Consider the following 12,473-nt stretch of genomic DNA (forward strand, 5'->3'; position numbering starts at 1 on the left):
GATTCAAGTGATTCTTATGTTTCAGCCTCCTGAGTAGCTGGGACTACAGGCACCCACCACTGCGCCTGGCTAATTTTTTGTATTTTTAGTAGAGACGAGGTTTCACCATGTTGGCCAGAATAGTCTTGATCTCTTGACCTCGTGATCCACCCGCCTTGGCCTCCCAAAGTGCTGGGATTACAGGTGTGAGCCACTGCGCCTGGCCTGCGTTATGAGCTTTTTTACATAATATGACTTGTGTTGATTATTTTTAAAAGTATGCATTTTATCACAGTTTTTTATTGTAATTATAGAATACATTTGACTAAATGTAATAGAAACTAGTATTTAAATAGTATTTTATTTAAAACGCTGTTTTTAGGCCTTGTGTGCTAGTTCGTGCTTGTAATTCCAGCACTTTGGGAGGCCAAGGCAGGAAGATCACTTGAGGCCAGGAGTCGAGACCAACCTGGGCAACATAACACCCACCTCTACAGAGAGAGAGAAAAAAAAAATTTTAATTAGCCACGTGTGGTGGTGCCCCAGCTACTCAGGAGGCTGAGGCAGGAGGATCACTTGAGCCCAGGAAGTTGAGGCTGCAGTGACCTGTGATTGTGCTCCTGCATCTAGCCTGGGTGACAGAGTGAGACCCTGTCTTTCAAAAAACACCCAAAGTGCTATTTTTAAAATAAGGTATAATATAAATATGTATTAGTCATTCTTCAGAATTTGTTTCTAGTTCAGATGTAAATTTCAAGTGTGATATGCTAGGCTTCTATTTTTAGCATATTTTATTTTAGCATATTTTAATGAGAAGTTTTTGAGATGCTGAAAACGGTTATTTTAATCTTTGATAGTGTCTGCGACATTCAGAAATTTAATTTATAAATTAATACATTATTTGAAACTAGTTGATTGCGATGCTAGCTCATTAAACAATGAATCTTGACTGAAAACTTTTTTTTTTTGGAGTCGGAATTTCACTCTTGTTGCCCAGATTGGAGTGCAGTGGCGTGATCTTAGCTCACTGCAACCTCCGCCTCCCGGTTTCAAGCAGTTCTCTTGCCTCAGCCTCCCGAGTAGCTGGAATAACAGGCACCTGCCACTGCCCAGCTAATTTTTGTATTTTTAATAGAGACGGAGTTTCACCATGTTGGCCAGGCTGCTCTGGAACTCCTGACCTCAGGTGATCCGCCTACCTTGGCCTCCCAGAGTGCTAGGATTACAGGCATTAGCCACCGTACCCGGCCTGAAATTCTTATCTTGACCCTGTTAAGGTTAAAGAATTCCAGATTGTTGCTGCTACCATTATTTGATTTTTTTAATGCATCCAAACTGTCATATTTCCTAAACCTTAAACTGTATTCTAATTTTATCCAGTTTTATTGTCACACTGAAATTATAGATTCTTAATACCTTAGCTTTCTACTGGAAACAGGCTGGAAAGTGTGAGAGCATTATTAAGCACTGGGTGTGTGTATATTTTCGAAGAGTCAGCTTCAACCAGAAAGGGCTTACGATTTGAGACTGACTGTTCCAGTGGATTTTGTGTGCTAGTGAATTTCTTAAAATATCATACAGGAAGCTTGGGATATATCAACAATAGAAACTGAGTACATTGCCACTAATTCTACAGATGGTTTTATAATGCCTCTGTCAAGATACGATGTACTGTAACTGAAAATGAAGATGTCGTTCCCTCCTAAACCATACTGTGATGTTTATGGATTCTTTAAAATTCTTAAAACTGACCTAGTTTTTAAAAAATATCTTCTCGGCCGCGCGCGGTGGCTCACATCTGTAATCCCAGCACTTTGGGAGACTGAGGCAGGTGGATCACGAGGTTAGGAGATTGAGACCATCCTGGCTAACACAGTGAAACCCTGTCTGTACTAAAAATACAAAAAATTAGCTGGGTGTGGGGTGTGTGCCTGTAGTCCCAGCTACTCAGGAGGCTGAGGCAGGAGAAAGGCATGAACCCGGGGATGGAGTTTGCAGTGAGCCGAGATTGTGCCACTGCACTCCAGCCTGAGACTCCGTCTCAAATAAATATATACACACACACACACACACACATGTCTTCTCTTAGCCACTATAATTCTTAGAAAATCACTATCATCATCTCAACATCCACCCTTCTTTTAATATCACTACAGTTGGACTTTCGCCCACTCTGTTACCCTCAATCACCAAGAAACTTGCATTAAGGTCTGATGATTTAATTGTAAGTGGCACATTTTTGGTCTTTGTCCTACTGCCCTTGTTCATGGCACATGTCCTACTTTAGGACAGTTGTTTCCCCTTTCAGAATACCTTTACTAAGCCTTTTGTCTTGATCATTCCTTCTCAATACTTATGTTCATTCTCCCTCACCTGCCTGCCTATTAAATGTTTGGAGTCCTCAGAATTCATTTACTGGTCTTCTCACTTTGTATTCCCAAGGTGGTCTGAGTCCCTCTTAAGATTTCCATTACCATTAATATGATAACAATACTCAGGTAAATATTTTTAACCGTGACCTCTTTTCCAAGGCTCCAGACATTACCAAAGTCAAGGATCTGATCTGATTTTGTTCTTCCACATTTAAAATAAAATCCTCAGGGCCTCAGTAGAAAATGGTTTTTTTCCCCCCTCAAGTGATCTGTAGATCAAATACAATTCCAGTGAAATCACAATTGAGTTTTTTATGGAATTAGGCAAATTGTTTTTAATGTTAATCTGGAGGAACAAAAGATCAAAAAGTAACCGAGACAATCTTGAGAGAAAAAAAAATGGAGGATACTAGCCCTGCCGAATATAAAGACTTGTTTAAAAGCTCTAGTCTGTTACTGGCTCAGGGATGAATAAAATAGACTTACGGAATAGACTGGTGCTCAGAAACAGTGGAACTGTAAGGAAAGGATGAACTATTGAGGAAATGCTGCTGGGTTCTTTGGTTATTCATACGGAGAAACTACACAAAAGATGAACAGTGTTTTCCATATATTATTGTGCTATAAGTGCCATACACATATTTCCTATATGTGGAAAGGGTTGGAAAGCACTACCTTAAGAGGCCATGGAAGATTATATTTGTATGGTTGCTTTAACAAAAATATGAGTTACATAGGCTGGGCAAGTGATTGTCATTGTTTAGTAAAAAGTAAGAGGGTCAGAGAGGAACTGAAATTTGATGTAGATGTGCTATAAATCTGTAAATTTTGTTCTTAATTGCTGTATTTCTGTCCTTTAAAGGTTTGCTCTGTGATCTGCTATGGTCTGATCCAGATAAGGATGTGCAAGGCTGGGGAGAAAATGATCGTGGTGTTTCCTTTACTTTTGGAGCTGATGTAGTCAGTAAATTTCTGAATCGTCATGATTTAGATTTGATTTGTCGAGCTCATCAGGTATGAAAGATAAGACTCTTAAGTGTTTTCTTTTTCTTTTTTGGGGGGCAGACGAGGAGGGCAGACAGCGTCTTGTTCTGTCACCCAGACTGGAGTGCAATGGCGCAATCTCTGCTCACTGCAACCTGTGCCTCCTGGGTTCAAGCAATTCTCGTGCCTCAGCCTCACAAGTAGCTGGAACTATAGGTGTGTGCCACTACACCTGGACTCTTAAACATTTATTATTTGTTAACTTCACATAAGTCCTTTCATTTTGTTTTGAGGAAACATATCTGAGAAACCTAAATGAGTTGTACAAGGAAAGCAGTAGGAGAGGCGGCAGAGCCAGTTCCTGGATCTCACACTTAACAATCTAATGATTTGTTAACCTTTTATCACCCTAAAAGAGGAAATGTTTAGAAATATTTGGGGACTGGGCGTGGTGGCTCACATCTATAATCCCAGCACTTTGGCAAGCTGAGGTAGATGGATTGCTTAAGCACAGGAGTTTGAGACCAGCCTGGGCAACAAAATGAGATCCCATCTCTACAAAAAAATTAAAATTTAGTTGGGTGTGGTGGTGCATACCTGTGGTCCCAGCTACATGGGAGGCTGAGGTGGGAGGATCGCTTGATCCTAGGAGATCAAGGCTGCAATGAGCCATGTTTATGCCACTGCTCTCCAGCCCTTGTGAAAGAGCCAGACCCAGTCTCAAAAAAAAAAAAAAAAAAAAAAAAATGTGTTTTTGTAGTATACAGCAAATCTAACAAAATTTTCAGTGCTGCTTTGAAGCTTTGTAGACATGATTTAGATTTTTTTTTTCTTTGTTTTTTGTGTTTTTGTGTTTTTTTTTTTTTTTTGAGATAGAATCTCAGTCTGTCGCCCAGGCTGGAGTGCACTGGCACGATCTCTGCTCACTGTAACCTCCACCTCCCAGGCTCAAGTGATTCTCCTGCCTCAGCCTCCGGAGCAGCTGGGAGTACAGGCGCACACCACCACGCATGGCTCATTTTTGTATTTTTAGTAGAAATACGGTTTCACTATGTTGGCCAGGCTGGCCTTGAACTCCTGAGCTCAAGTGATCTGCCCGTCTCGGCCTCCCAAAGTGCTGAGATTACAGGCCTGAGCACACTGTGCCCAGCCTCATTTTTGTATGGTCTTTGTGCATAATGGCGATTTTGATAAGAACAAACCACACTTTAAAAAAGCATTTTTTAGACCATTGAAGAATTTGATTGTGGCTCGGTGCAGTGGCTCATGCCTGTAATTCCAGCACTTTGGGAGGCTGAGGTGGGTGGATCCTTTGAGCCCCAGGAGTTGGAGACCAGTCTGGGCAACATGACAAAACCCCGTCTCTACAGAAGATACAAAACTTAGCCAGGTGTGGTGGCGTGCACCTGTAGTCCCAGCTTACTTGGGAGGCTGTGGCAGGAGAATCGCTTGAGCTCGGGAGGCGGAGGTTGCAGTGAGTGTAGATTGCACCATTTCACTCCAGCTCGTGCAATGGGTGTGAAACCCAGTCTCAAAAAAGAAAATTTGATTGTAGACTCGGTAATAGGTATCAATTATTTAATCTTTTAATTGTTTATTTTAATTGTTTATTTTTGTTTGAGGCCGAGTCTCAGTCTGTCACCCAGGCTGAAGTGCAGTGGCGTGATCTCCGCTCACTGCAACCTCTGCCTCCCGGGTTGAAGTGATTCTCCTGCCTCAGCCTCCCAACTAGCTAAGACTACACGTGCCTGCCACCACACCCGGCTAATTTTTGTATTTTTAGTACAGACAGGGTTTCACTATGCTGACCAGGCTGGTGTCAAACTCCTGACCTCAGGTTATCTGCCCACCTCAGCCTCCCAAAGTGCTGGGATTACAGGTGTGAGCCACTGCTCCTGGCCGGTATCAATTATTTTGGCTGTGTCATAATCATTAATTGTTATGTAAGAAGAATGTCTGTGTTTTTCCAGGAGTGCATACTCAAATGTGTAGAGGTAAAATGACATGCCTGAGATTTGCTTTAAAATAATACCAGCAAAGAGAAAAGGGGAGGGGGAAGATAAATGAAACAAATGTTGCAAAATCATGAAAAGTATTGAATTAGGCTGATGAGTTAATAGGAGTTAATTCAAGTCTTCTTGATCTACTTTTGTGTATATTTGAAATTTTTCATTATAAAAACATTTATACAGTTTAGGGTTTTTGGTTATCTTTTATGGCCTCCACCACTAGGTTGCATACTCTCTAAGGAAGGGATTACGACTTGTTTTTGAATCTCTGTTGATTTGTACAGTTGCTGACATTGTAGCATATTGTATCATGCACACATAGTGTTGAATAAATTAACTAATAAAAGCATATTTAATTAAGTATATGCTGTCCCACAGTACTTCCCTTTTTTTCTGGAGCTTTACTCCCCGTGACACACACTACTGCTGCCTCTTTCTTTGATCCTAAGTGATACAAGTGCTTTTCATTCTTTGCATATTGTATATTACATGCCACTTTCATTTAGCAGGATTTTTTTGTGGTTCCGTTGAAATGAGGTCATGTTCCCACATCCTTTGCTTTTGACAAAGTAGTATTTTGTTGTTGTTGTTTGGCAAAGTAGTATTTTGTTGTTGTTGGTGGTGGTGGTGGTTTGTGAGACAGTCTCACACTGTCGCCCAGGCTGGTGTGCAGTGGCACCATCTCGGCTGGCTGCAACCTCTGCCTCCCGGGTTCAAGCGATTGTCCTGCCTCAGCTCCTGAGTATCTGGGACTACAGGTGCACGCCACCCCGCCTGGCTAGTTTTTGTATTTTTAGTAGAGACAGGGTTTCACTGTGTTGACCAGGCTGATCTTGAACTCCTGACCTCGTGATCTGCCCACCTCGGCCTCCCAAAGTGCTGAGATTACAGGCGTGAGCCACTGCGCCCAGCCCAGCAAACTGTTTTTTAAATCAGTAAAACTGTGTTTATGATTTTGATAAATATGCCTTCTATTTATTAGATAACAAGGCAGAATTGCTAAGTTTCATAACTAAAATGACCCCTGATAATCAGTTTTTTTCAGCCATAGGTCTTTATTCACTGCTCTTTTCAGAAATAAATGATGATTTTTAAAAATCAGGTTTCTGAACTACACTAGCTTGCTGGTCTTCTGTTTTCCAGAAACTGCCAAAATCCTCCTATTGTGCTTATTTTCAAATATTGTCTCTCAAATTCTACAAATACTGCCTTTAAAAAAGAAAATTTGACAGAATGAACAAGTAAGCAAACTAACAAACCAAGAACTAAAAACATGGAGTGCGTGACCAGCCTGGGTAGCACAGTGAAACACGAAACCCTGTCTCTACAAAAAATACAAAAAATTGGCTGGGCACAGTGGCTGACACATGAAATCCCAGTGTTTTGGGAGGCTGAGGCGGGTGGATCACCTGAGGTCAGGAGTTCGAGGCCAGCCTGACAAACATGGAGAAACCCCATCTCTACTAAAAATACAAAATTAGCCGGGCATGGTGGCACATGCCTGTAATCCCAGCTACTTGGGAGGGTGAGGCAGGAGAATGGCCTGAACCTAAGAGGTGGAGGTTGCGGTGAGCCGAGATCGCACGGTAGCACTCCAGCCTGGGTGAAACTCTGTCTCAAAAATAAATAAATAAATAAATAAATAAATAAATAAATAAATAAATAAATAAATAACAAAAAAACTAGCCAGGCATGGTGCTACACACTTGTGGTCTCAGCTACTCAGGAGGCTGAGGTGAGAAGATTTCTTGAGCCCCAGAAAGTCGTGACTACAGTGAGCAAAGATTGTGCCACTGCACTCCAGCCTATGCAGCAGAGCGAGACCCTGTCTCCACACAAAAACACACAGAAGCAACTAAAAACATGAGTACCATGCGCTATGTCGGTCAGGAGTCACAGGGATTAGATAATGTGGCTATGGTCTTAGGAGAAAAGGTTCATCTAAATTGTACCATAAGGTAATTTCAACAGAAGCATGTTCCTAGTACTGAGGTAGGAGTTATTTTAATAAGTAAATGCCTTTGTAATTGCTTTTTTGTGTTAGCAAGTGGTGTAGGATAGTTTTGCTAATTAAAGGATCTCTAAAATAAATTTAAAAATAATCCTGCCCACCATAAATAAACATAAAATATTTACATATTATTGCGTACCTCAAATTTGTAGACTGAGAGAAAAGTTGTTTAAATTACTCAGAAATTGACAACTAGTTCTAGAAATGTTAACTCATCAAGGCTAGGCGCGGTGGCTCATGCCTGTAATCCCAGCACTTTGGGAGGCTGAGGCGGGCAGATCACCTGAGGTCAGGAGTTCGAAACCAGCCTGGCCAACGTGACGAAACCTCATCTCTACTAAAAATATGAAAATTTGTCGGGCTTGGTGGTGGGTGCCTGTAATCCCAGCTATTTGGGAGGCTAAGGCGGGAGAATGGCTTGAATCTGGGAGGCAGAGGTTGCAGTGAGCCGAGATCATACCACTGCACTCCAGCCTGGGTGACAGAGCAAGATTCCATCTCAAAAAATTAAAAATAAAAATAAAAATACAATCTGTTGGCAGTTAATTTAAGGAGCATGATCTGTGTAAATTAAACTCAACTTAGCAATACTTTCAGTGTGTAGCCAGTAGTGTTTTCAGTATGTAGCCATATAATAAATAATCATAGATATTTTAAAAGCAAAGCAAGAAGTAAGCTCTTTGCAAAGTCTTTCATTGTCTGGTTGTTGCTCATTTAATGAAGGATTCTGTAGTTGGATTATAATACCCTCATCAAAGTAGTAATTGGTGTCCCTCCAAAACACATGTAGATTAATTAAAATAAAATAAAATTAAAACTTAAAAAAAAATAAAAGTACTTAGTGTCCCAGCTCCCTGTAGTCATGATTCCTATTAGTATATTTTGTTTCATGTGGAGCCTTGCAAATGGCATGATTTTTAAGCTTTCAGGAGTGATGAATTTAGTATTCCAATTAAGCTAAATTGTTGCCATTATAGAAAAGGCACACCAATTTTAATGTTCTAAGCAAAGTTTTAGAATAAAAATCACAACTTCCAAAACAAAACAGGGTGGTTTGAGGGTAAGGTGGGGCACAGTCTTTGCCACTTTAATCTTAATTAGTATAGATGGTTCAGAATTACTTACCAATAGATGTTTTTTCTTCTGACATTTCCTTTAACAGGTGGTGGAAGATGGATATGAATTTTTTGCTAAACGACAGTTGGTAACCTTATTTTCAGCCCCAAATTACTGTGGCGAGTTTGATAATGCTGGTGGAATGATGAGTGTGGATGAAACTTTGATGTGTTCATTTCAGGTATGATGTAAACATAAATATATAAAAACTAGAAATCTAATAAAAACTATTATCAGAATTCCTTTTAAAGTTAGGAACTTTCCTTGAGCAAGTGTTGAAAGTCTATTTAATTCAGAAGTGATTACCACTCAAACTCATTAGATAGTTCTGTTTTCAGTCACAAAGTTTCCAGCATTTGTGGTATATACCAAATACCGTTTTAGGGAACCTAAGTTACGTCAGTCATTCTTGATTCAGATGTTTAAATTGTTAAAATTCCTGTATGACCTGTTGAATAGTGGCTTACTAAAAGAATGTGAATGTAATGAATAGTTTAGGCTTTTGTTTTCTTTTGCCAAGTAAATGGGTAGAACGGACACTGGGAAAAGAGAATTACAAACTCTCTTAATGTTTCTAATTCTCTTGATGAAAATAAAGTAAAATAGTTCTCTGGCTGGGTGCTGTGGCTCACGCCTGTAATCCTAGCACTTTGGGAGGCTAAGGTGGGCGGATCATGAGGTCAGGAGATCAAGACCATCCTGGCTAACACGGTGAAACCCCATCTCTACTAAAAATACAAAAAAACTAGCCGCGTGTGGTGGCACGCACCTGTAGTCCCAGCTACTTGGGAGGCTGAGGGAGAAGAATGGTGTGAACCCACGAGGCGGAGGTTGCAGTGAGCCGAGATCACGCCACTGCACTCCAGCCTGGGCAACAGAGCAAGACGTGGCCTCAAAAAAAAAAAAAAAATAGTTTCCTAAGGAAAAAAAACTTTCAAAATAATATTAAACTCCCCATTTATGTCATAGGAACTTTTTTTTTTTTATATAATACTCAGATTCTTTTTTTTTTTTTTTTTGATACATGACATGGTATCAGTCAAATCCAGAGTCAGCCACAGTCACATCAGCTTTTTCCAGCATTTTTACTAATTTACTGGAGTTTGAATTAGCTTTTGGCCATAATCATAATCTATCACTTAATATTTTTCTTTTTCAGTATTGGACAGATTGTGCTTAAAGACATTGTGCTTAAAAACATTCTAAATTAAGAACAATCTAGAGTTTTTTGTTTGTTTTTGAGGAAGCACATTGTATACCATGTACAGGGGTTCTTTGCTCACTTTTGTTGTAATTTATATATGCTACTAGGTTCAGGGGGTACATGTGCAGGTTTGTTCCATGTGTAAATTACATATTGCTGAGGTTTGGTATATGAATGATCTTATCTCCCGGGTAGTGAGCATAGAGTTTTTCATTTCACACCCCTCCTCACCCTTTCCACTCTAGTAGTACCCAGTGTCTGTTGTTGCCGTCTTTATGTCCATGTTTACCCAGTGTTTAGCTCCTGCTTATGAGTGAGAAAATGTGGTATTTGATTTTTCTCTTCCTGCATTAATTGGCTTAGGATAAAGGCCTCCAGCTGCATCCATGTTGCTGCAAAGGACCTGATTTCCTTCCTTTTTATGGTCACATAGTATTCCATAGTGTATATGTACCACATTTTCTTTATCCAGTTCACTGTTGATGGACATCTAGGTTGATTACATGTCTTTGCTATTGTGAATAGTGCTGTGCTATTGTGAATAGTGCTGTGACTAACATACAAGTGCTTGTCTTTTTTTGTACCTACCCAAAGTAGTGGGATTGTTGGGTCGAATGGTGGTTGTTTCAAGTTCCTTGAGAAATCTACACACTGCTTTCCACAGTGGCTGAACTAATTACACTCCCACCAGCAATGTTTGAATATTCCTTTTTCTCCGCAAGCTTGCTGACATCTATTATCTTTTAACTTTTTATTAATGGCCATTCTGACTGGTGTGAGACAATATCATGTGGTTTGATTTACATTTATCTAATGATTAGTGATGAGCATTTTTTCATACGTTGGTTGGCTGCATGTTTGTTTTTTGAGAAGTGTCTGTTCTTGTCCTTTGCCCATTTTTAATGGGGTTGTGTTTTGCTTGTTGAATTAAGTTCCTTATAGAGTCTGGATATTAGACTTGTGTTGGATGCATAGTTTGTATTTTCTCTCATTCTATAGGTTGTCTGTTTATTCTGTTGATAATTTATTTTGCTGTGCAGAAGCTTTTTAGTTTATTTTAGTCCCACTTGTCAATCATTGTTTTGGTTGCAGTTGCTTTGGGGGACTTGGTCATAAATTATTTCCCAAGGCCAGTGTCCAGAATGGTATTTCCTAGGTTTTCTTCTGGGATTTTTATAGTTTGAGGTCTTATATTTAAATCTTTAATCCATCTTGAGTTAATTTTTGTATATGGTGAAAGGGGTCCAGTTTCAGTCTTCTGCATATGGCTAGCCAGTTATCCTAGCACCTTTTATCAAATAGTCTCTTCCCCATTGCTTGTTATTGTTGACTTTGTTCAAGATCAGATGTTTGCAGGAGTACAGCTTTATTTCTGACTGCCTCCATCCTATTCCATTGGTTTGTATGTCTGTTTTGGTACCAGTATGCTGTTTTGGTTACTGTAGCCTTATAGTATACCTTGAAGTTGGGTAGTGTGATGCCTCTGGCTTTGTTCTTTTTGCTTAGGATTCTTTGACTATTCAGGCTCTTTTTCAATTTCATACGAATTTTAGAAAAGTTTTTTTCTAATGCTGTGAAAAATGACGTTGGTAGTTTGATAGGAAGAGCATTGAATCTGTAAACTACTTTCGGCAGTATGGACATTTTAACAATATTGATTCTTCTGTCCATGAGCATGGAGTGTTTTTCCATTTGTTTGCATCATATCTGATTTCTTTGAGCAGTGGTTTATAGTTGTAGAGGTCTTTCACCTCCTCGGTTAGCTGTATTCCTTGGTATTCTTTTTGTGGCTATTGTAAATGCAGTTCTTGATTTGGCTCTCAGCTTGGATGTTTTTGGTGTATAGAAATGCTACTGGTTTTTATACATTGATTTTGTATCCTGAAACTTTATCAAAGTTGTTAATCAGTTCTAGGCACGTTTTGGCAGAGTCTGGGGTTTTCTATATATAGAATCATTATTGTCAGTAAAGATAGTTTATCTTCCTCTCTTCTTATTTGGGTGCCTTTTATTTCTTTATCTTGCCTGATTACTCTGGCAGGGACTTTCAGTACTCTGTTGGATGAGAGTGGTGAGAATGGTCATTCTTGTCTTTTGTTCCAGTTCTCAAAGGGAATGCTTCCAGCGTTTCCCTTTTTAGTACGATATTGGCTGTGGGTTTGTCAGATGGCTCTTACTATTTTGAGGTATGTTTCTAATTTTTCGATGTCTAATTTGTTGAGGGTTTTTAACATGAAAGGATGTTGAATTGTATTGAAAGCCTTTCTGCATCTATTGAGATGATCATATGGTGTTTGTTTTTAATTTTGTTTATGAGGTGAATCACATTGATTTCCATATGTTGAAATCTTGCACCCCAGGAATAAACCCTTCTTGATTGTGGTGAGTTAACTTTTTGATGTGTTGCTGGATTCGGTTTCAGTATTTTGTTGATGATTTTGCATCTGTGTTCATAAGGGATATTGGCCTGAGGTTTTCTTTTTTCACTGTGCCTCTGCTGGGTTTTGGTATTACAATGATGCTGGCTTTGTAGACTGAGTTAGGGAGGAGGTCCTTTTCCTGGATTGTTTGGAATAGCTTCAGTAGGTTTGGTACTAGCTCTTTGTACATCTGATGTAATTCAGCTGTGAATCTTTCTGGGCCAGGGCTTTTTTGGTTTATAGATTTTTTTATTACTGATTCAATTTTGGAACTTGTTATTGTTCTGTTCAGGATTTTAATTTCCTCCTGGTTCAATCTTGGAGTTTGTGTGTGTTTCTATGAATTTATTCATTTTTTTGGGAGGTTGTGTTTCTTGA

At 39.5% G+C, this 12,473-nt stretch overlaps 1 protein-coding gene across 2 annotated transcripts in view; it reads left to right on the plus strand.

Annotated features, from left to right (window-relative positions):
- PPP1CB (protein phosphatase 1 catalytic subunit beta) overlaps positions 1-12,473 on the plus strand; it is a 49,339-nt gene that overhangs the window by 33,282 nt on the left and 3,584 nt on the right. For both annotated transcript variants that reach the window (XM_007971068.3, XM_073022889.1), the window contains exons 7-8: positions 3,214-3,365; positions 8,518-8,652. In XM_007971068.3, coding sequence (XP_007969259.1) covers positions 3,214-3,365; positions 8,518-8,652 — 287 coding nt within the window. The remainder of the gene's footprint in view (positions 1-3,213; positions 3,366-8,517; positions 8,653-12,473) is intronic.

This window comes from Chlorocebus sabaeus, chromosome 14 (assembly GCF_047675955.1).
Source record: "Chlorocebus sabaeus isolate Y175 chromosome 14, mChlSab1.0.hap1, whole genome shotgun sequence".
Lineage (NCBI taxonomy): Eukaryota > Metazoa > Chordata > Mammalia > Primates > Cercopithecidae > Chlorocebus > Chlorocebus sabaeus.